This window comes from Hypanus sabinus, chromosome 19, assembly GCF_030144855.1.
Source record: "Hypanus sabinus isolate sHypSab1 chromosome 19, sHypSab1.hap1, whole genome shotgun sequence".
Lineage (NCBI taxonomy): Eukaryota > Metazoa > Chordata > Chondrichthyes > Myliobatiformes > Dasyatidae > Hypanus > Hypanus sabinus.
In genome coordinates, this window is record NC_082724.1 from 23,702,173 (window position 1) to 23,729,791 (window position 27,619).

Consider the following 27,619-nt stretch of genomic DNA (forward strand, 5'->3'; position numbering starts at 1 on the left):
TCTTAATGAGCTGTGCAGATCGAAGACATGATAGCGGGTACTTTGCCCAAGACTGAGAAAATGTAATTCATTGAAATGGTAAGGGCTGGGGATGGGAGGTGAGGCGTGGTGATGGTGGAGAAAAATTTGGGGTAAACTGCAGAGAAAAAGAACATATGTTTAAAAGATTACCTTTTTAATTCAAATTTATGTAGCTTCTCAGCAATGTGCAATAAAATAACATAAGGATCTCATTAACTCAAAAGCTTGTTAGTGAGGAAATCTGATTATCTGAAAAGCTTTTTATTTTTAAAAAAAACGTTTTCACTTTTTAAGCACAAGACTTGCTGATTGTAGCATAAAAGAGCAATGAAAAGTTAAAAATATCAAATTTTAATATTAGTGAGGATTAAGAAGTTTGATAAGACTTGAGTACTGATAGAGATTACAATGCCTCATATTTAACCAATCATGATTCTTTGAAATTAAGCACGTGCCATTGTAAGTACTGTGTTTATATCATTACAAACAACACCACATTTGCAGGCATCATGTCCAGCCACAGGTCTTGTCAGACAGCATGGATTGATTGACTAGAGCAGCAAATGGATTCACTGAAGCAAAGTTTTAGGGAGGAAGTCACACTAGAGCTTCAGTCAGGTGGATGGGTGACTGCCACGAGCGGGTGGCAGGTAGCATCAGAGTCTCCTGCAGCTGTCTCTCTCCTAAATACATCTATCAGTTTGGATACTGTTGGGAGAATGGCCTCTCCGGGATGATCGGTGGCATTACAGCCAGCTCTGCTATAACTCAGGATAGGGCAAAGTCCAGATGAGTAATAGCAATGGAGAACTAATTAGTCAGGGGTACGCAGAGGTGTTTTTACAAGAAGGGCTCCAGATAGGTGTGTTGCCTCCCTGATACCAAAGTTGAGCATGTATCTCAGTGGGACAGAACATTCTGTATGAAGAAGGTGAGCAGCCAGAGATTATATTCCCTATTGGTCCCAAACAGAGGCAGAGAGATGAGTTCCTTCAATGAGAATTTAGGGCGTTAGGTTAAAAATATGTGCTTTCATTAGGACCTCTTCCAGGACCAGTGGGATGTGTAGAAGAGGGTTAGATTGCAACTAAACTGGAGAGTCACCAATATACTGGCAGGGAAATTTGCTGGTATTCCACAGAACAATTTAAACTGGTCTGACAGAGAAGTGAGATTCTAAGCAATTGTGTAACGGATGGAAGTGTTAAGGATAATATAAAAAGTAAAGCAAGTTCAGTAGATAGGACAGCTACAGGCTAGGCTGGGAGAGAGGGAGGTATGATACATGAAACTGCATTTATTTTAATGCTAGATGTATAATAGGCAAAGCAGAGAAAATTAGGGCATTGATGATACACAGCAACACACACAAAATGCTGGAGAACTCAGCAGGTCATGCAGCATCTAGTGAGGAGAATAAATATGTAACGTTTCAGGCCGAGATTCTTCATCTTGTGGGAGGAAGCCAGAATAAGGTGGTAGGGAAAGGAAAGAGTACACAGTGCAATTCCGAGGTGATGATCCTAGTGAATTTTCCAGCTTCTCGTATGTTTATGACTAATATTTCGGACTGGGATATTATAGCCAGAAGATAAACATGGTTGAGCGAGGAGGACTAGGAATGACATCTCTACATTTCTAACTTGGCAGAAGTCAGTGGGTGGAAATTGTTATGTCCGCAGCCCCCTCCTTTGTGAGAATCGCAAGAGCACTAGTTGGAGGGGGGGGGGGGGTCAGTAGACCCAGGAAATGGGAGAGAGACGTGCCGGATGCCTCGTTCTCGTTCTCCGGTGATGCAAATTAACGCGACATTGACCATTGTATCCTGGAGACCACGTTTGTAGATTGGAGACTATGCTACGTGCAAGCCCTTGGGCAAAGTGGGCTGGTTGAGAGAGAGAGATTGCATCATCCCAACCTGATTGACATCTGAGACCCTGTGAGGAAGTATAAAAGAGGGTCTGGGGGAACAACCCCTTCAGACGCACCAGAAGAAACGCTAACGATCCTGTAGTAGCGGGAAGCCATTGGAAGGAAGCCACGTGCGTTCGGTTTCCCTTTTGCTTGGGAGCCGGTGGCCGGGACCACAGAACCGATGTTCTTGAACTAACAACGGGGAACCAACTTTCCCGATTCAATGGATTTGCTTCATAAAAGACCCGGGCAAGTTTCTTTTCTCACAAATCTCTCTCTCTCCAACAAGTGAAAATCCAGTGGTCCCAAAGGCTGAAGCCTGCAGGAACTGAGTGACTTTTATATTTCCATCGGACAATATATTATCCCCTAGACAATCGATCGAGCTATTTCTTATTGATGGTTATCATTAGACCCGTGCTTTTAGATTGAGTAGTGACGACGTATATTATCTGAATGTTTGTATTAATCTTATTTTTTGTGCCCCTTTATAAATAAAGACTTTTAAAAATAGTACCATCAGACTTCAACGGACCTCTCTATCTTTGCTGGTAAGTGACCTAGTTACGGGGTACGTAACAACTTGGGGATCTCGTCTCGTGATTTGATACCAAATTGGAGGGCCAGTGAATCGGGATTGTAAGTCCAAACTTGGATCTGGTTACGCTGGCAGCCAGACGGGAAACCAGCAAAGATGGATGTGGATGAATTTATAGGAAACCCGACTATAGGAAACACTAACTAGTGCTAGAGGCGGTCACCAAATCAGACTTGGTACATTTGGCGAAGGGGTTAAACCTCGTCAATGAAAAAACAGGAGGTGCGAAGGGCAATAACTCAGTATTACATTGAGAAGGAGGTGTTTGCAGCTGAGGTATTGGAAAATATCCCTGAAAAGGTACCAGCTAGTGGGGCGGCTCAGTTAGAGTTGGAGAAATTAAGGTGGGAACATGAAGTTAAGTTAAAACAGCTGGAAACAGAGAAGGAAAGGGCCGAGAGAGAGAGGGCTGAGAAAGAAAGAGAGCATGAACTTCAGCTAAAAGAGCTGGAAGCAGCTGAGAAGGAGAAGGAAAGAGCTGAGAAGGAGAAGGAAAGGGCCGAGACGGAGAAGGAGGCAGAGAGACAGAGGAAACATGACTTGGAGACGGAGAAGTTAAGGCAAGAGCAATGCAGTCAGGGGTCGAACCGAGAGGAGCGGTTTGATGTCAGTCGGGCGTTGAGGTTAGTACCCCCGTTTGAGGAGACGGATGTTGATAGTTATTTCTTGCTTTTTGAAAAGGTGGCAGGGAATCAGAAGTGGCCCAGAGAGCAGTGGGTGGCGTTGTTACAAAGTGTGTTAAGAGGGAAGGCCCAGCGGGCATATGCGGCGTTGTCCACGGAGGGGGAAGGGGAAATATGACCAAGTCAAGGCAGCCATTCTCCGGGGTTACGAGCTAGTAGCTGAAGCATATAGACAAAAGTTCAGAAATTTACGAAAAGGGTGGAATCAGACGTATACCGAGTTTGCCTATGAGAAGGGTGTGCTCTTGGACTGTTGGTGCACTGCGGAAAAAGTGGACGAGGATTATGGGCGTCTCAGGGAGTTACTTTTGATTGAGGAATTTAAAGGTTGTGTTTTGGAGGACATCTGGATGTATTTGAATGAGAAGCCGAATAAGTCCATTTCAGTATTTGCAAGGTTCGCAGATGAATATGCCCTAACCCACAAGACAAAGTTTTCCTCAAATAAAAGTTCCCAGAGAGACCATGGGAACAATCGAGAAAGTCTGGCGAGTGAGGCAGAGGCCCCACAGGGAGCTAGCGGTAAGGTTGAGGGGGAAAGGCAAGACGGCCAGAGGTTTTCGGGTTTGACCTGTTTTAATTGTGGAAAGGGAGGGCATATTGCATCTCGATGCTTTGCTCCGAGGAAAGAGATAGGAAAAGGGAAAGCCGCCGTCCCTATCGGATGTGCCGTGGTAATCAGTAAATCGACAAGAGAGCCCCGGGTAGACAGAGTACGAGAAGGGTCTGAGACTTGTCTGCCACACAGAACCGTGTCTTTGAGGAAGGGGGAACCACCAATTCCCGTACGAACCTGGAGAGACACGGGGGCTGAGCTGTCGTTGATCAGCAGTAAGGTACTAGAATTTGGTCGAAAAACGGGCATAGTAGCGGTAGAGGGGATCAGCAAAAGAATAGAAATGGTGGCCTTACATGAGGTCATTATGGATTGTGAGCTGGTGTCTGGGCCCGTTGAAATAGGGGTGCCATCAGAGTTCCCGAGAACTGACGCGGACGTCCTTCTCGGTAACGATTTAGCAGGTGGTAAGGTTTGGGCAGCCATGACGCCGACCCGCCGACCGGCGAGTGCGGTGGCCCCGCCCCTAGAGTCCCAGATCTATCCCGCATGCGCGGTCACTCGCAGCCTGTCGAGAAAGGCAGCTGAGAACGAGAGCAGTTTATATCTGGCCAGTTTTGATTTGGCTGAGACGTTTCTACCGACCCTGTACCACGAGGGTTTAGAGGGTGGTAAAATGAAGAGTAGTAAAGTGAAAGAGGGTAAGGGAGCGGAGATAGATCTGCCCTTAGTGAGGAGAAAGGTCCTAGAGGCAGGAAATAAAGATGAGGAACTGATAAGAGCGGTTAAGAGGTCCAGAGTTGGACATGGATGATCTGTCTGGTTTGGCAGAACTGTTTGAGGAAGTTGAAACTTCTAAAGGTGTTCCCGATAATGAAATGAGGGCAGCCCTAGATGAAAAGGTATTGAAAGCCTGGAAGAGGCCAATGTCCCGTCTGAGTGTGTCCAAGATGGGGATGCACGTGGTTCTGAACCTAGTAACAGAGCTCAGAAGAAGTCTGAGGTATTTGATTCAGTGGAACGGGGCGGCCGTCCTTGTGGGTCAGATAGACTTGGTTCAGTGGAAAAAGGGTTAACCTTGGTAACTGTGGGAAGTGAGAGTTCCCAGGTGTTTGTGCTCGAAGGTGTGTTCAAAGTTAATGCAGAATTTAAGAATGAGGAGATGAGAATTATTGTTGAAGGAAACGGAAAGTCTGTAGTTCCCAAGTCGAATGAAGAAATTTAAAACCCGGCAGATCACTTACAGAGTGAGCCGGGAGATAGCGGGGCCCCCCATTCTATTGTTATGCCAGGATGGGGTGTGACGAGGCTGAGTTCAAAATGCTACTTGAACGAAGAGTTCGAATTAAAAACCAATAACCTGAAGGATCCTGACGAGAGGGCTAGCCACCTGGGTAAAATTAAAGAATTGGGTGGAAATGGTCTAAGTTTGGGGCACGGTGTTGATAAAATAACCCCTATGAAAGAGGCGGGCGGGAGTTTACCACACCAAATTACTCAAGTTCCCCACGGGGGAACTCACCGGAAAAGAGGCGACGGTTAATGGGGATGCCATTTTGAACAGCAAAGCAGGTTGTACGGGATTGCGCCAAAGCCTGTGAATAATAAAGACAGCCCCTTGGAGACCTGCCGGTTAAGTAAAACGACCGAAACGATTAGTATTCACATAAACTTTTGTAGATGCACATAAGCGAAGATCACAACTCCTTAGTTTTGTTGCTGAAAAAAAATAGGTTGTTATTAAGTTGAAGTCTGATGCTACAAGACTTTAGTAAGGTACAAGATGTTACAATATTGAAGGAAATGCCACTGTAATCGTTAACCGTTTGGATGCTGAATTAAATGTATACCTGTATTGCTCTGTAGCAAAAAGAAAAGCTTGTGTATTGTGTTAGATTCTAAAATCCTGTAAGACTCTATACAACTCCGTTTTTAACCGCTGGTAAAAAACGCCTTTAAGAGGGGAGGTGTTATGTCCGCAGCCCCCTCCTTTGTGAGAATCGCAAGAGCACTAGTTGCGGGGGTGGGGGGGGGGGGTCAGTAGACCCAGGAAATGGGAGAGAGAGACGTGCCGGATGCCTCGTTCCCCGGTGATGCAAATTAACGCGACATTGACCATTGTCTCCTGGAGACCACGTTTGTGGATTGGAGACTATGCTACGTGCAAGCCCTCGGGCAAAGTGGGCTGGTTGAGAGAGAGATTGCATCATCCCAACCTGATTGACATCTGAGACCCCATGAGGAAGTATAAAAGAGGGTCTGGGGGAACAACCCCTTCAGACGCACCAGAAGAAACGCTATCGATCCCGTAGTAGCGGGGAGCCATTGGAAGGAAGCCACGTGCGTTCGGTTTCCCTTTTGCTTGGGAGCCGGTGGCCGGGACCACAGAACCGATGTTCTTGAACTAACAACGGGGAACCAACTTTCCCGATTCAATGGATTTGCTTCATAAAAGACCCGGGCAAGCTTCTTTTCTCACAAATCACTCTCTCTCTCCAACAAGTGAAAACCCAGCGGTCCCAAAGCCTGCAGGAACTGAGTGACTTTTATATTTCCATCGGACAATATATTATCCCCTAGGCAAACGATCGAGCTGTTTCTCATTGGTGGTTATCATTAGACCCGCGCTTTTAGATTGAGTAGTGACGACGTATATTATCTGAATGTTTGTATTAATCTTATTTTTTGTACCCCTTTATAAATAAAGACTTTTTAAAATAGTACCATCAGACTTCAACGGACCTCTCTATCTTTGCTGGTAAGTGACCTAGTTACGGGGTACGTAACAAAATAGAGCATTGTTTTTCAGATTGGAGGCCTGCAAAATGTATTACAGGGTTTGGTGGTATAGTAGGCAGTGAGGAGGGTTCCTTAAAGTTAACATATCCTCGAGCAACTGCGGAAGTGGGCCAACGAATGGCAGGTGGAATTTAACTTGGACAAGTATGAGGCATTGCACTTTAGTAAGTTAAATAGAGTAGGACTTGCACTGTAAATGGCAAGGTCTGAGAGCACACTGTAGATTAGAGATTAGATTAGGTACGAAGTTCCCCGAGGTTAGTCAGGATGGTGAAGACGGTGTTTGTGTTGGCATGCTTGTTGTCATCAGTCAGTGTACTGAGTGCAGGAGTTGGGGCACCATGTTACAAATGTACAAATTGTTAGTGGGACCACACTTGGAAGTGTTGTGTGCTGTTCTGGTTGCCCTGCTATAGGAAAGATGTGATTAAGCTGCAGTGAGCGTAGAAAAGATTCATGAGGATGTAATGGAGGGTTTGATTTAGAGGTTGGAACAATTGGAACATTTCCCTTCCCTGCCCCCCCCCCCATTATGCAGGAAGCTAGGTAACCTTAGAGGTATATAAAATCTTTAGTGGCATAAGTAGTCAATGTTATTATAGTATGTATTAATTTATACCTTAGATGTTATGTTCATTCCATGTAATAAGGTTCTTGAAAAGGAAAAACCAGATGTTAATATTTTTAAGTTTTAGTCACAGACATTTTGAGTCTAAACCTAGATGGCATAGCTTTAAGGTGAAAGGAAAAATATTTAAAAAGGGCTCATAGGGCAAATTTTTCATCATAGGGGATTAATAGGTATATAGAAATAATAAACACAAGAAAGTCTGCAGATGCTGGAAATCCAAGCAACACACAGAAAATGCTGGAGGAACACAGCAGGCCAGGCAGTATCTGTGGAAATGAATAAACAGTCGCCGTTTCAGACCATGACCTATCTTCAGGGCTGAGAAGGAAGGGGGAAGATGCCAGAATGAAAAGGTGTGGGGAAAGAGGCTAGGTGGAAGGTGATATGTGAAGCCAGGTTGTGGGGTGCCTGGACTGGAGAAGAAGGAACCTGATAGGAGATGAGAGTGGTCCATGGGTATATAGAACAAGCCACTATATACATGTAGAGATGCATACAATTAAAAATGTGTAATAGACTAATAGGTGCATGGATAGAAAACGTTTAGAGCAACATGGGCTGAGTGCAGGTAAATAGGACTCAGACAACTTGGGCTGAAGGACCTGCTTCTGTGCTGTGTAATTCTATGATTCTAAACTTAAATCAATTAACATCTGACATTAACATTTCAAGAACTTTATTAAACAGAATGAACAGAACATCCAAGGATTAAATAAATACACACTTAATACAATAAAGTTAATGAAAAGATGTTCCTTGGTAAATGGAAACATATTAATGGTTAACTTTCACATCAACGTGCTTATTTTGTAAGAAGCTGTTAACTTCCTCACTTTTCAGGTGCTTATAAAGTGAGGCATCAAATGGCACTTTCCTGCAAGGATCGTTGAAAATTGGAGAGTAAACTGCACAGTGGAATGCAAATGACTGGGAGTGGAGGAGGCACTAGACAGGATTCTTTTAAAACATATTCATAGAATTATTTAGTAAAACCAAAAAGAAATCACCAATTTAAAGTGATATATTTAATAATTAGTTCCTTAAGGTTGTTCTAGCCAGGGGGGTGATAGTGGGGATATGCTTCCACTAACTATTAAATGCTCCCCATGGTGTGCATCTCAAATAGCCTCAAATGACCAAGTCCACTTCCTAACCTTCACGAGTGGCTTAGCTACTAAGCCCAGCAGAACTGTTTCTACTAACAGGAGAAGGGGCAAAGGGGTGGGGGGGGGGGGGTTACTGGTGCCTTAAAACTCGTCAGCCATGGTTGGTTGCTCATGAAGGAGGAAAACCCCGATCTCAGGCCTCTGCTACCCCGCGGCATACCCATTCGCGGGAAAGGCTTCAGGAGTAAACCCAAAAAAAACAACTGGATGTGGAGTACCAAAGGCAGACCTACATTGAGTTCAAAGCTGACTGGCAACTCCTGTAACACCACAGGTGCCAAACTGTATCGGCCCCTGCTGTTTCTTTGGATTCATGAGCTGCGTGGAGTGAGGGAGCACGTTGCATGGGCAACAGCTTGCTCTCCATATTGTAGACAGCCGGGACACAACCATGACCAACGGAGGGCCTCAAATTTATTGATTAATTAATTAATTCCCTATTTTTATTTAAAAGATCACTTCAAGTATACTGCAATTCTATTTCATTCCCATATTTTCAAACTAAAACATGAGGATTGGTCGATTTTCAATGGCCGATTAGTTATAATACACCATCCAACTGAATACTTAAGTGTTTTATTATAAAGTTTCTTTTTACTTTATTTATGATAAAGCAAAAGTTTCTATGTTGGGATGAAACTGCAACCATAAACCTTTTCCACATGATTCTCACATTTTGATACAACTGCACCCTCTTAAGGTTGCAGAAAGCTGTTGCACAAACGTACCAAAAATAATGATTGGTAGGAGAGATACTTTCGGAAGCCTGCATCAGACAAGTAATTCCACACTGCCTTCTTTCCTACTATGGTAGGAACTACAAGACACTGGAGCTGAAATCGGCCATTTGGCCCAGCTAGTCTGCCCTGCCATTTCATTGTGGCTGATCCATTTTTTTTCTCAGCCTCAATCTCCTGCCTTCTCCCTATTTTCCTTCATGCCCTGACCAATCAAAAAACTATCAACCTCTGCCTTGAATAAACATAAAGACTTGGGTTCCACAGCTGCCTGTGGCAAAGAATTCCACAGATTCACCACTCTCCGGCAAAAGAAGATTCCTCATCTCTGTTCTAAAAGGACGTCCCTCTATACTGAGGCTGTGTCCTCTGGATGTGGAGATGTTTCCTTTGGTGGGAGAGTCAAAGATCACTCTATCAAGGCCTTTCACCGTTTGATAAGTTTTAATTAGTTCACCCCTCATTCTTCTGAATTCAAGCGAATACAGGTCTAGAGCCATCAGATGCTCTTCATATGACAAACTATTCAATCCTGGAAGCACTTTTATGATTATCTTTTCAATCCACTCTAGTTTTAGCACATCCTTTCTGAGGGGCCCAAAGCCCCAAGTGAGGCCTCACCAGCATTTTAATAAAGTCTCAACATTACATCCTTGCATTTATATTCTAGTCCTCTTGAAATGAATGGTAACATTTGCCTTCCTCACCACAGACTCAACCTGTAAATTAACCTTAACAATGACTCCCAAATCCCTTTGCACCTCAGATTTTTGTATTTTCTCTCCATTTAGAAAATAGTCAAACCTTTAATTTGTTTTAACCAAACTGAATGACTATACACTCCCAATACTGTATTCCATCTGCCATTTCTTTGCCTATTCTCCTAATCTGTCTCAAGTCCTTCTGTAGCATCTCCATTTCCTCAAAACTGCCTGCCCCTCCACTTATCTTTGTATCATCTGTAGACTGCAGCAAAGTCATCAATTCTGTCATCCAAATCGTTGACTTTTAACTTAAAAGATGTGGTCCCAATACAGACCTCTGTGGAACACTAGTAGTCACCAGAAGCCACCCAGAAAAGTTTCCCTTTATTCCGATTCTTTGCATCCTGCGACTCGGCCACTGCTTTACCTATGCTAGAATCTTTCCTGTAATACCATGGGCTTGTATCCTGTTAAGCAGCCTCATGTGTGGCACTTTGTCAAAAGCCTTCTGAAAGTCCAAGTACACAACATTGACCAATTCTCCTTTGTCTATCCTACTTGTATTTCTTCAAAGAATTCCAACAGATTTTCCAGGGAAAAATTTCCCTTGAGGAAACCATACTGACTATGGCCTACTTTATCATGTGCCTCCAAGTAGACCGAAACCGCATCCTTAATAATCGACTCCAACATCTTCCCAACTGCTGAGGTCAGACTAACTGGCCTACAGTTTCCTTTCTTCTGCCTCTCTCCCTTCTTGAAGAGTGGAGTGACATTTGCAATTTTCCAGTCTTCCTGAACTGTTCCAGAATCCATTGATTCTTAAAAGATCAATATTAATGCCCCCACGATCTACTCAGCCATCTCTTTCTGAACCCTGGGGTGTAGATTATCTGGACCAGGTGAAGTATCTATCCTCAGACTTTTCAGTTTTCTGACAACCTTCTCTCTAGTAATGGCAACTTCACACACTTCTGTCTGCTTACACTTCGAACTTCCAGCATACTGCTGGTGTCTTCCAGAGTGAAAGCTGATGCAAAGTACTTATTCAGTTCTTCTACTATTTACTTAACTCCCATTACTACCTCTCCAGTGTCATTTCCCAGCAGTCCCATATCCACTCTCGCCTCTCTTTTACACTTTATGTATCTGAAGAAACTTTTGGTATCCTCTTTAATATTATCGGCTAGCTTACTTTTGTATTCTATCTTTGCCTTCTTAATGACTTTTTTAGTTGCCTTCTGTAGGTTTTTAAAGAGCTTTCCTTTAACTTCCCACTAATTTTTGCTGTTATATGCCCGCTTGTTGGCTTTAATGTTGGCTTTAACTCCTCATTAGCCACATTTGTGTCATGTTGTCTTTTGAATACTTCTTCCTCTATGGGATGTTTATATCCTGTGCCTTCCAAATTGCTTCCAGAAATTCAAAATATTGCTGCTCTGTCGTCATCCTGCCAGTGTTTATTCCCAATCAATTCTGGTCAACTCCTCCCTCAAGCCTCTGTTATTTCACTTTACTCCACTACGATTGATACACCCGAGTTTAGTTCAGGGTAAAATTCATCATAAGTGTTCCTTTACCTTAAGCTCCTATTGAATAACACCCAATCCAGCATAGCTAATCCCTTCGTGGGCTCAACCACAAGTTGCTGTAAAAAGCCATTTCATAGGCATTCTAGAAATTCTCCTCTTGGGATCCAGTACCACCCTGATTTTCCCAATCAACCCCCATTTTGATATCCCCCATTCTATAGCAACATTGCCCTTTTGGCATGGATTTTCTATCTCCCATTGTAATTTGTAGAGCACATCCTGACTACAATTTGGGGGTCTGTTTACAACTCCCAACAGGGTCTTTTTACCCATTCAGCTCCTTAGCTTTATCCATAACAATTCAGCACCTTCTAACCCCATCTCACCTCTTTATAATGATTGTTTACCAGCAGAGCCATGCCACCTCTCTGCCATCCTGCCTATCCTTTCCTTACAGTGTGTATCCTTGGACATTAAGCTCCCAGCTATAATCTGCCCTGATTCAGTGATGCCTACAACATCATACGTACCAATCTGTAACTGTGCAGCAAGTTCATCCACCTTGTTAGTATACTGCACACTTTCAAATATAACACCTTCAGGCATGATGGCATGAACATTGATTTCTCTAACTTCTGTTAATGCTCCCCCTCCCCTTCTTACCCCATCCCTTATTTATTTATTATCCCCCTTTTTTTTCTCTTTTCTCTCTCTCTCTGCCCCTCTCACAATTACTCCTTGCCTGTTCTCCATCTCCCTCTGGTGCTCCCCTCCCCCTTTCTTTCTCCCTAGGCCTCCCGTCCCATGACTCTCTCCCTTCTCCAGCTCTGTATCCCTTTCGCCAATCAACTTTCCAGCTCTTAGCTTCATCCCTCCCCCTCCCGTCTTCTCCTATCATTTCGGATCTCCCCCCTCCCCCTCCCACTTTCAAATCTCTTACTATCTCTTCTTTCAGTTGGTCCTGACGAAGGGTCTCAGCCCAAAATGTCGTACTTCTTCCTATAGATGCTGCCTGGCCTGTTGCGTTCCACCAGCATTTTGTGTGTGTAACACCTTCAGTCCTGTATTCATCCTTCAGGATTTTCTCCACCTTTTACATTGCAACACACCCTGTTGACTGCAATTTTACCCCTTCATCAGCCTCTCCTTGCTGGGAGTCTTACTAAACACTACTTTTGTTTCTAAACCAAGTACCTCATCTTCAGCAGTGTCACTCTGGTTCCCATACCCCTGTCAAATCATCTTAAACCCTCCTGAACAACTCTAGCCAAACTGCCTGCAAGGATATTAGACCTTTTTGTACAGGTCATACTTTCCCCAGAAGAGATCCCATGATCCATAAATCTGAACCCCTGCCCCCTCCACTAGTTCCTCAGCCACACAATCACCTGCTATATCGTTCTATTCTTACCCTCACTGGGGTGTGGCACAGGCAGCAATCTAGAGATTACTACCCTGGAGGTCCTGTTTCTCAGCTTTCTACCTAGCTCCCCAAAATCCCTCTTCAGGATCTTGTCTACCTATGTCACTGGTGCCAATATGTACCAAAGCTTCTGGCTTCACCCTCACCCTTGAGAATGCCATGGACCTGATCCAAGACTTCCCTGACCCTAGCACCTGGGAGGCAACATACCATCCGGTTATCTCAACCATGCCCACAGAATCTTGTCTCTGTTCCTCTAACTATGGAATCTCCTATCAACACTACCGACCTCTTCACCTCTCTTCTCTTCTGAGCCACATGCCAGAGATGTGATCACTGTGGCTCTCCTCTGATATGCTGTTCCCCCCTAAATAGTATCTAACATAGTGTACTGATTGTTGAGGGGAATTGCCCACAGGTGTACTTCCTCTCCTTCTCCTGACAGTCACCCAGTTACCTCTTTCCTGTAACCTGGGAGAGAATGCCTCCCTGCAGCTCCTTGTCTATCGCCTGCTCTTTCTCCCGTTCTCTCAGGAGGTGCAACTCGGTGCACCGGTTGCAGAGGTGTTCAACTGGGAAGCTTGACGTCTTCCAGACTTCCCACATCACAAAATGCTGCCCCTGGAGCTATTCCCGTGACACTACTTGGCCCTAACAGAAAAGGACGAACAAATAGGAACAGAAAGAGAAACTTAGCAAATACTTAACCTCTCCCAAGCTCGATGAGGTAAAGCCAGCTTAACACTGGGACGCTCAAAAGAAGGGCCGCTGCGTTTGCTCGAGTTATTTTTATTGTCCCTTCCTAATTAACCCCTCTCGTTGACTGGTCGTCTCTCATCTCAGAGAGATTGTTGCGAAGCTCTGCATTTTTAAATTTTGAACACAGACCTGACTGAGAGGTAGCTCATTCTACGCACTGCCTCCAGCTGGTTGGTTACCCCTCAACTAGAGGGAGATGCTTAACACAGCTTTTCATATGGAGATGAGCATCAGGCAGAGTACATGACTATGGAAACATTCTCAGTTAAATAATGTTTGCTCATGTGAAGATTTTAAAAAGTGCAAATGAATTTAAATTTTCTAATATCACATGATAAAATCAAATTTAATTAAGGATTAGAGTGCTAAGCAAACTGACATTTTTTGATTTGATTCAATGTATGGGCCTTGATGACCAAAATTAGTTTCCTGATAAATGAACAGTCTATTCTGTACTGAAAAGCAAAAATGACTGCAAGTGCTGGAAATCTCAACTAAAAAGAGAAAATGCTGGAAATACTCAGCACATCAGACTCCATGATCAGCAGAGAAGGAAACAGGCTAATAAACTCTTCATCAGGGAAGGTCAGCAAAGAACATGTGCTTAAGGGTTGCAGAGAAATCAGAAGGTGGAGAAATCAAAGGGGAACGTCATTGACAGGGTGTGGAACAAGAGAGAACAGACAGAGACAGATGGTGGTAGTGTTGACGGAGAAGGTGACAAAGACTTGTTAGAGTGCAGCTGATCTTTAGAGGAAGTGCAAATAGTGGGAGAGGAATGAAATCAGAAGAGAGAGGGATAAAGAACTGGAATTGTGAAATGCAGAACATGGCAGATGCAAAAAAAAATTGAACTAAATGAGAGATTGCTGGAAATACCCAGATTAAGCAGGATCTGCAGATTGAAAAGAAATGGGAGTTAATGTTATACAGTGATGGGCCTATTTCTCCATAGTTATTGATGACATACAAGGGAGTAATTTCAGAGATTTATTGAGTCTATTCTCCACACAGTCCCATCAATTCTTCCCACCCCCAGACTATAAGACTTTCCAGCATTAAAGGGGCAAACTAAAGCAACTACCAGTCAGAAGGTTTTAGGAAGTGAGAGCAGACAGAAGTATCTTGGAAAAACCCATTCTGTCACATGAGAGCTTGCAAACTCTATGCACAGAGCACCAGAGAGGAATGAGCCCAAGTCAGTGGGGCTGTGAAACATTTCCACCTCTAGCAACAGCATTGTGTTGCTTGGCCTTGTATCAGAATTCTTCAGAAACAGCAGGATATCCAGTATCATAGAGTTCAATATGACTCTGGATTCTAACATGCCCAAATTGGAAGATGCTCCTCAGATTTACATTGGATTTCATTGGAACGGTGGAAGATGTCAAAGAAAGAGTGGGATGGAGAACTGAACAGGTGACTGAAGATCATCTTCATAGATATCAAATTTGTACACTACTGTAAGGAAGTCCATTGTAAGCACGGAACAATATCTCATCGTCCATCTACGGAAGTTAGAGCCCTCAGAAATCAACGATGAATTTGCCAATTTCAGGATACCAGCTTTTTCAGACTGTATCTAAACTGGACAATTTCAATAAAAGGCTCTCAACCTGTAACCTTCACTCCATTTTATCCCCCTCTGCAGATGCTACATATCTGCTGGCAATCTGCTTTGCGTTAATTTTCGGCAGCTGCAGTAGTTTGCGTGTCACAGTTCCAGAACTACTTCTCTCTCCTATGTACTCATCTCCCTCTTCTTAACAGCTTCTCCTGGCAGATGAGCTATAATTTACAGGCCTCTGCCACCTTCTCTCAGATGGCAATAATCTCCATAAATCCACCTCTCTTCACCTCCACCCTTTCATTTCACAGCAATTTAAAACACGTTTATTTTCTAGCTTTTGCTCATTCTGATGAAAGGTCAGCTATCTGAAATACTGACCATTTCTCCATAGATGTTGATCAACTATTTCCAGCATTGCATTTTAGTCCATTCTGCATTCTTGATGTCTACATACTGCTGTCTGCATCGTGTTCAAATAATTCATACATTTGCAGCGCATTTGTAATTATTGATTTTTACATTTTAAATATATTACTAAGAATAATAACTGGATACAATGAAATTCAAACTAAAGGATAACATGTTAATACAAACTTCATTATGCTAGGAAATTGATTGGATGGTTAAAATTATTTCTTACAATACTTATATCTATATGAAATGCATCTTTTAAGCCAAGGCCTAAATGTTAGTACCAGCTATCATACTTACTGTTAGTGTTTGGTACCTTACCTAACCCCGAGGATGAGGAGACACTGTCTGCAATGGAGCCAGTTTCTGCTTGGTCTGAAGACAGACCATCCATTAAAGGCAGTGAGAGTTCTGACGAAGGAATGGAAGAGTCATATATTCCCGAGTCACGGGGCATTTCTGAGAGGTTTACAGCTGCTACCATCCGTGGCGTAGGTCTCAGCAAAGAACTGACATCTTGACGGTCGGAACTGTCCGCATCCTCAGTACTGCCCAAATGCTGAATTATTGAATAAGACACTGTATTAACTGGAGTGATGGCGGTAATAGTTTTCAAACGAAAGTCATGGTCAGTTACCTGCTGTTTAAAAACTACCTCATTCAGAACGAGCCCAGAGTCAGCTCTAATTGGGCCCTGGTGACGAGGGAGCAGAGGTAGGCCCGGCGCCAGCTGCTTCTCAAACCAGTTAGGCTCTTGCTCAATAAGTTGTTTCATATTAGATATGGCTATGTACAGAGAACGCCCAGATTTCGTTCTGAAGTAGTTGCTTTTACGAATGTTCACTACATACGTGTCCTGTTCTGGGTGGCTGTGGTCTCGAGCATGTAAGTGGGAATAAAGCTGAGGGAAATGATCCATCAGTTTGTATTTGCACGCCAAATCTAGGATGCCAGGAATGTCTGCTTCGCAGGAGTAGTCAAAGTAGACCGCTATGAATTTGGAGGGGTTGCCTGAATGTAGTCGTGCTTGCCGCAGTCTCTCCGCTATCATGGAAACAGCGGCAACGAAAAGCTCTTGCCCACCATCTCTAGAGCCGCCATTACGTTTGTGTTGCTTCTTTTCAACAAAGAACTTCATTCCCTTTGAGCAAATAACAATGATGTAATGGGATTCCATGATCTGTTGGCTGAGCCAGTCCATTTGCCCCTCCTTGCAGATTTCCAGTTTTTCCCATAAATCCAATGCAACCTATTTAAAAAGCAGTAAGATTATTACCAAATATTGCAATTTGACAAAGAACCTCATTTCTGCTGATCGTCCAGTCCTTTTAGCAAGCAAACTTTACAAAATGAAAGAGACCATTTAAAATTTTCTACAAAATTAGTTTCAGTCTGCACTCTATGCCTGTTAACAAATATTTTTAAATTTAATTGTAGGTTCTAACCTCTATCCATTCACTTTGAGTAAAGTCAGATGAAACTTTTTCCTTTTACTCTAATGCTTACTGACAATTGATATAAAATAGAACTTTTATTAGCTGCCTTAAGAAAATGGATTGCAGGTAAATACTCTGCCTAAGAGCGAAGTTACCTTATAGATAAAAGCTAAACACTTGAGTGAAAAGGTACAGTGCACAAATAGAACATCATTAAATGCTGGCACATGCAGAGAAAATGACAGCAATTTGGAAAACTAGAAAGCTTATTACCTTTTTGAAAGATCAACACTTAGGAACACTGTTAAGTTCATAGATTTGTGGATTCAAGCTTCAGCTTCACCTATCAGTTATGCCTCAGTTCCTGAGGTAAACGGGCAATTAAAATTGGCAGTACCTCTTCCCCAAGCAGATTGTACAAACATCATCCAAGGCTAAATGATTACAATAGAGACACAGACAAGTAATGGCAGGCTAACAGATGTTCCAACCTACAATTAAACTTGAAGACGGAGAGACCTCATATTAAATTGAATATAAATCAAAAAGATGGGGAGAGAAAACCTTCCTTCAGTCTGCCACGGATTTATGGTTTTCTGTTTTCTTGTGCAAAAATTGTCACCTGTACAGATTTTGTCAACATCACAATGTGTTGTTATACTTGGTCCAAAAACTTAAAGGTGAAAATTTTGGATTTATTTTAAACAAACATTTGATTGAAAAAGTAGTAAACTTAACACTGCATATAGTTCCCCTCAAAGGGAGCTTCATATATAAGCCTCTTCATAAAGTGAAGCTAAAAATACCAAAAAAGTTAGACTTCAAAATCAGTAATCACTGTCAGCGAGCACTTAAATTTTCACTTTTTTTTAAGTTCAGCAGTTGTAGCACAAACTGACATTTCAACAATATTGATCTCAAATAGCTTCCTGATGGAATCAGGGGATATTATAATTCTCCTACAAATGCAATACAATGGTGTACTTTACTTTGTCGAAAAACACTAAACCATGGAAGGTGCAGCAGGTGTGCTTTAATTCAACTAGTATAAGTGACTGTAAGTTCATATGGGGGAAGTGTATGCTGCTAAATTAATATTAGATGTGTAGGTGCACATATCAAACAGGGTAACTCCTATTTATGTTTGCCTTTAATGTGGTAATTTGGCCAAAATTACTTCACAAGAATATAAACATCACAAACGACACAAAGAGTCAAAGGAGATCAATGGCTGCTGGTGAAAAAGAACTTTATTTAGCTTGGGAGCAGCAGAGTTTTGGGTGAGCTTAAATTTCTTTTGCTTGTAAGATGGACAGGAAAGCTTTGGAATTTTTGAGTCAAGAAGTAACAAAGACACGAATTATAGTTTCACACAAGTTATTCAAAATAAAACTGTTCTCTTACTACACGTAAGTTTCTGTCTGGAAAATATCTACATATCATTCAATCAAGGTGAAATAGAACATTTCCAAATATTTTTCAAATCTTTTAGTTTCTAAACATGTTAGCATAATAAAACATTGTCAATACACCAGTAATCTGGTTTAAAACATCTCCTTTGAATAAAGTGTAGTGGATCTGCAATGATTTTCGCAGTTTACATACTGAAACTCATGCCAAGGGTTTTCAAGTACTTTGCATAAAGAGTTACCTCACAGCCACAGAAGTCTTGTAGGAAGAATGCAAAGCACTGAACGACACTGAGGTGCTTCTGGCAGTCTTTACTAGAATAACAAATGAAAACCTTTGGCCTAGACCGTGGAGACGGTGACGATTCTGAATTCTCTTCATCCAGTTCCGAATATACTGGACCTATAAAGGAGTGGGAAAAAAATTACTTGTGCAGTTCAAATCAAAGCAGTTCCAAGAACAGAATGAAAGTACTGAATGCTTCAGAGTTGTCAATGCTTAATGATGATGTGATGTACCAGAACATGAACAGAATAAACCTGCCGACAGCTTAATCAATTTAAAGACTTCAAGATTAGTATGGGAGCTTGGCTTGGGCATTCATTGAAGAACAGATTGAATGCATGGCATGGAATGTGCAATATGAAATGTTGGAAATAATCTTTTCTATCTTATATAAATTTACCATAAAGACTCAAAGATTCCTGTTAAATAACAATATATATTTTCCAAAAAATCAATTTTTCATCTATTGCTAATCTATTTTCATCTATTGCAAAGTTCCATTAGTGTCACAGACAACATACTGATACCAATTTTTTTCAGTCTATAAGTAGCCGAAAAGTTTTTGTTCCAGCTTGGCTCTCGAGTGGCTCGGTATGCTAATTCACAGTGAGGGCAAGACTGTCATTTCTATTAATTCTTTGAAAAACTTGTATGCAAAATTTGTAGTTACATAACCATTCTATCTCAAATAAGAAGGTAGAAATCATGGCCAACCCCACAACAAAATATCAAGAACCAGAACTGAAGAGATGAAATAATTGTGAAATTTGCCACACCATTTTATTGGGGTTTTGTAAATGGAATAAACATTCTGGACATTTTATTATAACTTCAAACTAACTTAATTTTCTCCCAGTAACTCTATACAGGATCATTTTCACACTTGCCCTTTGTCACTTAATTTCCAAGCTTCCATTTTGGTCTAAGAATCCCATAAGTGCTAGGGTTACCTGCCTGCCAACGTTCTTGTTTCAGCAAATAAAACAGATTCCTGACTTAAAATTGCTCCATGCGTCCACATGTAAATTAACCAATGCATACCCATCTCGTTACCTTCCTAAACCTCAAATCCACTTTTTGGCCAATCCAATGTCTATGAATAAAGATACAGATTTCACTTGGAAGAAATAAATTTATGTCTTAATCCTAAAATGTTTTTATAGATAAAGGCAGCAGGCTTTATGCACTTTTGACAGATTCTCATTACAAAATCTACAGAGGGAGGCAGAAGTACAAGCACAAATGCCAGTATAATACTTAGCAGGTTGGTACCATCTGTGGAAGGGAAATGAAGAGAATCGGGTAGTGTTCTCTTCAACAGATGCTACCCGACTCACTGAGTGTTTCCAGCATTTTCGGAATTCTGTCATCTGTGTTTTATTGGCTTCTAACGTAAAACATTAAATTGGTCTCAATCTCCCGATGCTTCTAGCCAGCTAAGGATTTCCAGCATTTCCTTCTTTATTTCAGATTTCCGACATCTGTTTTTGGATCAGAGGGGTTAGTTCAGCATGATTCGGTACATTTGGTAAAGCCTACATTTTCAAGGCAGTGCAAATACTTCACCTTTGAGTTCAAGCTCCATTCTAGGAGTTAGACATTGAAAATAAAGGGGGACTTCAATACAATACTGAGGAAATGTTGCATTGTTGGAGGTGCCACCATTCTGATGAGGAGACGTTTACTCACACTATCATCTGCCTGTTTATATGAACGTAAAAGAGCAAGCAGTTCTCGGCTGTTACTTTTCCCCCTCAAGCAGTGATATTTTGAACAGATGAATTTAATTTGCTCCTTCTTAGACCTCATTAGAACTTGACTAGCACGTCTGCTCCTGGTTGCTGCTGGGGAGGCAATATGCCGTCTATTTTATCCATTTATCGATAAGAGGAAAGAAATTTTGAGGAAAGAGAGTAATGTTTACTCAAGAGTGTTTGAGTTACTTCTTATCCAGCAAGTGTTTTTGAGAACAAAAATCAGAGCAACTCACACTTGCTTATAAATGACATCAACATCAAAATGATGGCAATATAACCCCCTTGTGACTTGATCTGGAAGCTCCAGTGCTTTTCTGCTGGGTCCTTTTATTTTATAAGAGGTGGACCATGTTAAAACTGAGTGGTGTTTGCTCTGCCATAATTCATTACTGCTTTTACCTAACAGCAAGGTATGCATGTCATTAATTTGGTCTAATCATTATATAGATGATGTCTATTAACAGTACAACTGAGTTATCTCCATTGACAAGATAAAAGATTTGGGATTTCTAGGCACCCTGGTTTCAGACGGCCTCCACACAGTCCTGATCTCAACGTCGCAGAAGATGTTATTCTCCATTTTGTCATCAGGATTCTAATGGGGTGGAGGTTAGTGGGATGACCTGTCCTTTTAGATCATCAAATTTGTTCAACTAATTTCACATGAAAAGAAAACTCATTCTACAATAATCAGGCACCACAGTGTCATCCCAGCAAAGTTGAAAAGCACTCTTGAGTTTCAGAAGTTATCCTTCAGCATCAGTTACTTTCTAATTTCACGTCTTTGGACTTTATTTCCCTGCCCCAACGGGAAACTGGAGCTTAGCACTTGACTATTTCACCACCTAGGCAGCTGGCCGGAAAATAATTATATTCAGAAGCTACAAACAAGACAAAATCTGCAGGTGCTGGAAATCAAAGTTATACACACAAAATGCTGGAGGAACTCAGCAGGCCGGGCTGAATCTATGGAAAAGACTGAAGAGATGATGTTTCTGAGAAACATTGACTGGTTACTCTTTTTCATAAATGCTGTCTGGCCTGCTGAGTTCCTCCAGCATTTTGTGTGTATTATTTAAAACTATTTTCATTTTACCTCTCTCAGCTTCATGCAAAATAAAGCAGAAAGGGACAATCTGACTTCAAACAGTGCGATAACTCCCTCCCCACCCCCCCCCCCCATCACAACCAGATCCACAAGTAAAAATCATGACACAGTCCTCTGCAAAAGTCTTAGGCACCTTTGATTTTTTTAATTTTATATATAGTTTCAGATGCCTCCACAAAGCCCTGATATCAACATCATCAAGGCTGGCTTGGATTATCTGGAGAGACAAGGCCAGGGTCTGCAGAAGAACTGTGGCAAGTTCTCCAAAACACTTGGAACAACCTACCAGCTGATTTTCTTATAAAACTGCCTGACAGTGTACCCAAACAAATTAATGCAGTTTTAAAGGGTGTTTACACCAAATATTGATTTGATTTAGGTTTTTTTTACTATTCACTGTTCTTTATATTTTTTTTGATATTTAGAAACTGTTAATTTCATTATTTTTGAAAGCATCTTCACTTCACAGATTTTTTTTTTAAACATGTACCTAAGATGTTTGCACAGTACTATATGTGACAAGGAAACCTCATAAGCGACAGAATAGATTTTTGTTTTTACATCACTGTAGTACATTTCTTACTTTGTTGTTTCTTACAGCAGACAACTGTGAAGAGAGTGATAATTGCAGACACAATCACTAGTGGTACAGTAATGGCAATTGCTCGAATTGGACCAGCCCAAGGGAAATGCACTGATGAAAGAGAGAAAAAAAAAGTTGCATATTAATCCTGTTATTTCTTAATCACCAAGCCATCCCCAACATAAATTCCCTTCTTCATAAATCTTAAGTACTGAATTATTTTGCAGTCATGACACCCAATTGATCTGGTGAATTATTACAATTGCACACCAATGAAATAATGTACAAAGGCTGTCAAACTGAATCAATAACTCAGTTGATGGTTTACTGAGTAAATGCATTGGCACTGTAAAAACTAAAGTTTTTATATCCACTGTTTGGTCTTCTGGTTATCCGAATTCAGCCATGGTTGGGCTGGGAAGGGAGCAAATTATCTACGGCCACTTCTGGGAACCAGGAACCCAACTGAAAATGCGCTGCTGTGAATATCTGATAAAGACAGATAGAGCAGAGTTAGCTCAGGTCTAAAAGACCGGGCATGCATTTCAACAATAGCCACTTGATAAAGTAATGGAACTTTTACCAATATTGGATGTATCTGCACAAGAGTGAAGAACTAATTTAGGTGAGGAAGCAGAGCAATTAAACATAATCATTAGTTTCATATGGGTATGAGTATCAAAAATGAGAGGGGTAAAAAGAGGTAGACATGAAGAAACATTCGTGTTATAAATAGATAAATGATCATTTCTATTCTTGTACGCAACCATTTGAGGAAGAGAACTTTTGAGGCTCAGAGGATTATACAAGCAGCCTAACCTGGACTATTTGCTTTGAAAATCCTTTTTAAGAGAAGTAGAATCATTATGTCTACCCTACTTTTCCATGAACAGCCCAGAGAGATTAAATTTGTTGTCCTTGGAGTAGAAAAGGCTTAGAAGAAATTCAAGATAGTTTTACAGAATCAGATGCAAAAGTAGGTTTTAAAAAGAGGAAAAAAAAGGAGAGGCAAATGGAGAAACAGTCAAGGCATAGAGTTTCATGGCATTCAGCCCAACTCATCTATGCCAACCACGTTGCCCACCTAAGCAAGTCCCTTTGTCTTGCCTTTTGCCCAATATACCTCAAAACCTTTCCCATCCATGTACCTGTCCATAATCTTTTAAGTAATGTACTTATGCTGACCTTTACCCCTTCCTCTCGCAGCCTGTTCTCTACACCAACCACTCTGTGTGTGGGAAAACTGAGGCACTTAGACACTCGCTAAGTTTTCCCCTCTCACATCAAACCTACGGTTTAAGAACTCAGAATCCCCTATCTTAGGGAAAAGACTGTTTCATATCCCTCAGCTTCCCAAGCTCTAGGGGAAAAAGCCTCAGCCTAACTAGTCTCCCCTTATAATTCAAGCCTGCTCGTGTTGGTAACATCCTTGCAATTTTTTCTGCACCTTTCCAGTTTAACAACATCATTCCCATAGCTGGCAACCAGAACTACTACACTTTGCTGTGCCTTCACCAACAACTTGTGCAACTGCAAAGTGACATCCCAACTCTTATACTCAATGCCCTGCCCAAGGAAGGCAAGAGTGCCAAGTGCCTATTTACCACAATGCCCATCTATGTCACCTCTTCCAGGGAGTTACGTACTAGTACCCCGACGTGTCCTTGTTCTAAAATACTTGGTAGGCCCTGGCTTAACTTCACAAAATGCAACACTTGTCATTTGCCCAAGTTACCTTCCACCTGCCAGTGCTTGAGCTACTTTCCCAGTTGATCTAGATTGTGCTGTAATCTTAGATAATCCCCTTCACTGTTTACTAGACCAACAATTTTGGTGTCCTCTGCACACTGATCAGCCATGCCGTTACATTCACATCCAAGTCATTAATACGGCTGCAAACAACAGGGCAGCCAATGTCAATCACTGTGGCGCACCATGGGCACAAGCCTCCAATTTGCAAAACAACCTCCACTACCATCTTCTACCACCAAGTTGGCTCACCCTGCATCCCATATGCTCCATACCAGCCTACCATGTGGAACCTTGTCAAAGTCTATGCTAAAGTCCATGTAGACAGAGTCCACTGCCCCACCCTCACGAATCCTCTTGGTCACCTCTTCAAAAACACTCGACACAATTTCCCACACACAAAGCCATGCTACCTCTAACTAAACTGTCCTTTAAAAGCATGGCCCGAATTCAAATATTCCAGTTGTTCATTTCACTGATTTTCATCAAGTTATTTTCTTTTCACAAAGCAAGTTACTTGTCAGCAATTTTAAGTATATTTAAACATGGGTTCTAACCGTTCTTGCAGTAGCCACTTACTCCAGACTGAAAACAGTACACACCTGGCCTCACTGTAAAATTGACTTGTTTCCCAGTGGTATTGCTGGAATCTGTCACCTATCGAAAGAAAAGGCACGAGATTATTGCAGATGCTGCAATTTCCAAAATGTACCGTACATACATTCAGACTTTACCTGGGAAAAGGCGGTCTTGTAGAAAGGAACACACGTCCGCTTGTCTGTATCAACAGGTCTGAGGTTGAGAGCTTCAAGTTCCCAAAGCAATCAATGTCACTCAATAACCTGTCCCAGCCCAACCATATAGACGCCACAGTCAAGAAAGCTCACCAATGCCTCTACTACCTCAGGAGGCTAAAGAGGTTTGGCCCCTGCCAATTTTCAGAAAGCATCCCATCTGGAAGCATAACAGCTTGGTTTGCAATGGCTTTGCTTGGGACTGCAAGGAATTGCACAGACTTGTGGACACTGCTATCACCGAAACCAGACTCCCCTCCACGGACTCTCTCTCTACTTCTTGCTGCCTCATAAAGCAAACAGCACAATCAAAGACCCACCAAACCTGGACATTCTCTCTTCTCCCTTCAGGAAAAGATTAAAGCCTGAAGGCATGTACCAGCAGGCTCAAGAACAGCTTCAACCCTGCTGGCACATTTGGTTCTTTGGTATGATAAAGTGGACACTACTTCAATGTACCTGATTATAATCTTGCACCTTGTTCACTTGCCCTGTGCTTTCTCAATAGCTGCTACACTGCATTGTTGTGGGTTTACTTTGTTCGACCTCAAGTCACTGTATGAAGATAATATTTTTCCACTGTATCTCAGTACATGGGACAATAATAACCCAATTCCAAATGGAAATGGGTTCAAATAAACGGCATTTCCCTCACCAAATCTACATGCCTAATAAATGAGGAAATGGAGCAAAAAGAGACTGCTGGCATACTTCTGCATGTTTACTGATGGTGTCTGTGAACAACACTATCTTTGCAAAATCATTAATTCAGATTTCTCTGGAACAGCAACTTTGATAATGTGCACCACAAACTCACGTACCAATACTGGCATTATTAACCTATAATTTGTTTGAAATCATAACTAGTAAACAGAACAATAACTTGGGGGGGGGGGGGTGAAGCAGAAGTGTCCACAGCTCCTTGAAAACAATTTAAGCATCAGAGACAAGAAAATCCAACTAAATTATACCCTTTTCATCTAAGTTGTGAAATTTACTTTACAACTGTCTTTGGCAAGAAATAATAGTGAATATACAAAAACTCCTAGGAAAATACTGATTCTCATAAATGAGATTATTTATTAATTATTCTATTATATTCTTGGTTTAAATACTTCAAGAGGTTTGACACACGGACGCACTGTTATAAAGGCACACATCTCAGAGCAGTTTGAACCAGTTTTTATTGGAGGATAGAAGGGAGTAAGGTTGATCAGAATGTCACACAAGTCACACAAAATATCCTGCAATGCAGCCACGGAGATGCAGTAAAATAATCTCTCACGCACCCTGACTCACAGCTGCAACTTGTTTGCAAACAGATGTTAACACGCTGTACTAAGGCAACTTACACAAAAATCAAAGGCCCATTTGCAATGGTGAAATCTGAGCCAATGCCTTTCACCAAAAGGCATCTTAGACTAAAGAAATTGGATTTAACAAAACAATATTTAGGAGTAGTTAAAGCACAAAGCCATTAAAAAGTTCACTTCCACGCCTGAGAACTAACCTGACCCAGCTTCCCATGCACAGATGTATTTCAGCAGTCCCCTGCTGGGGTATTGTCGGACATTGTGTCCTAACTCGGTGAAATGCTACCACACCACCACCCTCACCGGTTAGAGAATTCACACGCATCATCTCATCTGAGCTAGCTGCCCAGGAGCCGAGTTCAGGTAGCAAATCAGAGTGTCACATTCACAGTAGAGATTTTCACCAAAATGCAGAGGAGTACTAGATATAACTTAACTGGTCATATATCTATTTGAATGGAGATGCATGATCTTCTCGTCCAAGCCAACAAAGATCATAATCTTTTGAGACTTATCTCATTACTTTGATCTCTGGCAAATGCTGCTTCAGTTGCTCTTTAAGGGTTTTTAAGCAGATATGTGGTCATGAAGAAGCGAACTTCTAACAGGGGGTGGGGGAGAAAATCAGTCTCCATCAGCCTTTTTTGTATATTAAAATCTATTATATTGATGAAAAGGATTTCTGCATATTCCGAATTGTTTCCTCTACCGCTGAAGTGCTAATGCTCAGTTCAACATCCACAGGGTTATTTTAATTTCTAACAGATTATTGAAGCCCACAGAACCACACACTACAGAACAAATCCATCCATCCTACTTTGTCCTTGCCACCTAAGCTGCCCAAATACAGGTGTCCCCCACTTTAAGAATGTTCACTGTACACCACTTTGCTTTTACAAAAGGCCTACATTCGTAACCTGTTTTCGCAGTACAAAGAGGATTTTCGCTTTTACAAAAAATTTTCCCATATAAATTAATGGTGCTTCGCTTTACACCATTTTGGCTTAAGAAAGTTTTCATACGAACGCTCTACTTTTGTGAAGGGGGGGGACCCCTGTACACTAACCCCATTTGCCCATTTGAGGCTTGTATCCCTCTATGCCTTTCCAGCCCAAGTACCTGCCCAAATGCCTTCTAAATGTTGTAACTGTATTCTCTCTCTACCACCTCCTCAGGCAGTCTGGTCCTGATAACCATTGCCCGCTTTGTGAAAACCTTTACCTGTGAATTCCTCAGGGATTAGTACTCAGTCCTTCGCTTTTTGCATTATATAAATAGCGTGCTAAGCTGAAATTCAGGAGCATGAGAAGTGCTTGCAGATGATACACACATAGGCTAAGTGATTGACCATGTGAAGGAATGCTTTAGGTCACAGGAAAACTTTGAGTCTGATCAGTTGTGCAGGAAGCAGCAAATGGCATTGAATCCATATAAATCTGAGGCCATGTGTCGGGGTGGCTGAATCCCACAATGATTGGGAAGGTATGGAAGATCAGATGGATCTTGCAGTACTAGTTTAGTAATTACTTATTTAGTGATAGAGTGTGAAGTTGGCTCTTTGAGCAATGCTGCTCAAGCAACCCCTGACAAACCCGATTAACTCTAACCTCATCGTGGCTATCCCTTAAGGTCGAGGATGATGGTCTTCATTCCGCTTCCACAGAGCGAAGACGCCTGCGC

At 41.8% G+C, this 27,619-nt stretch overlaps 1 protein-coding gene across 1 annotated transcript in view; it reads right to left on the reverse strand.

Annotated features, from left to right (window-relative positions):
* Nucleotides 1-27,619, reverse strand: part of il17rd (interleukin 17 receptor D) — a 94,072-nt gene that overhangs the window by 4,584 nt on the left and 61,869 nt on the right. Inside the window, exons 7-10 of the mRNA XM_059944174.1 lie at nt 24,435-24,489; nt 22,084-22,194; nt 18,592-18,752; nt 15,826-16,753 (exon numbers count right to left, since the gene is read on the reverse strand). Coding sequence (XP_059800157.1) covers nt 15,826-16,753; nt 18,592-18,752; nt 22,084-22,194; nt 24,435-24,489 — 1,255 coding nt within the window. The remainder of the gene's footprint in view (nt 1-15,825; nt 16,754-18,591; nt 18,753-22,083; nt 22,195-24,434; nt 24,490-27,619) is intronic.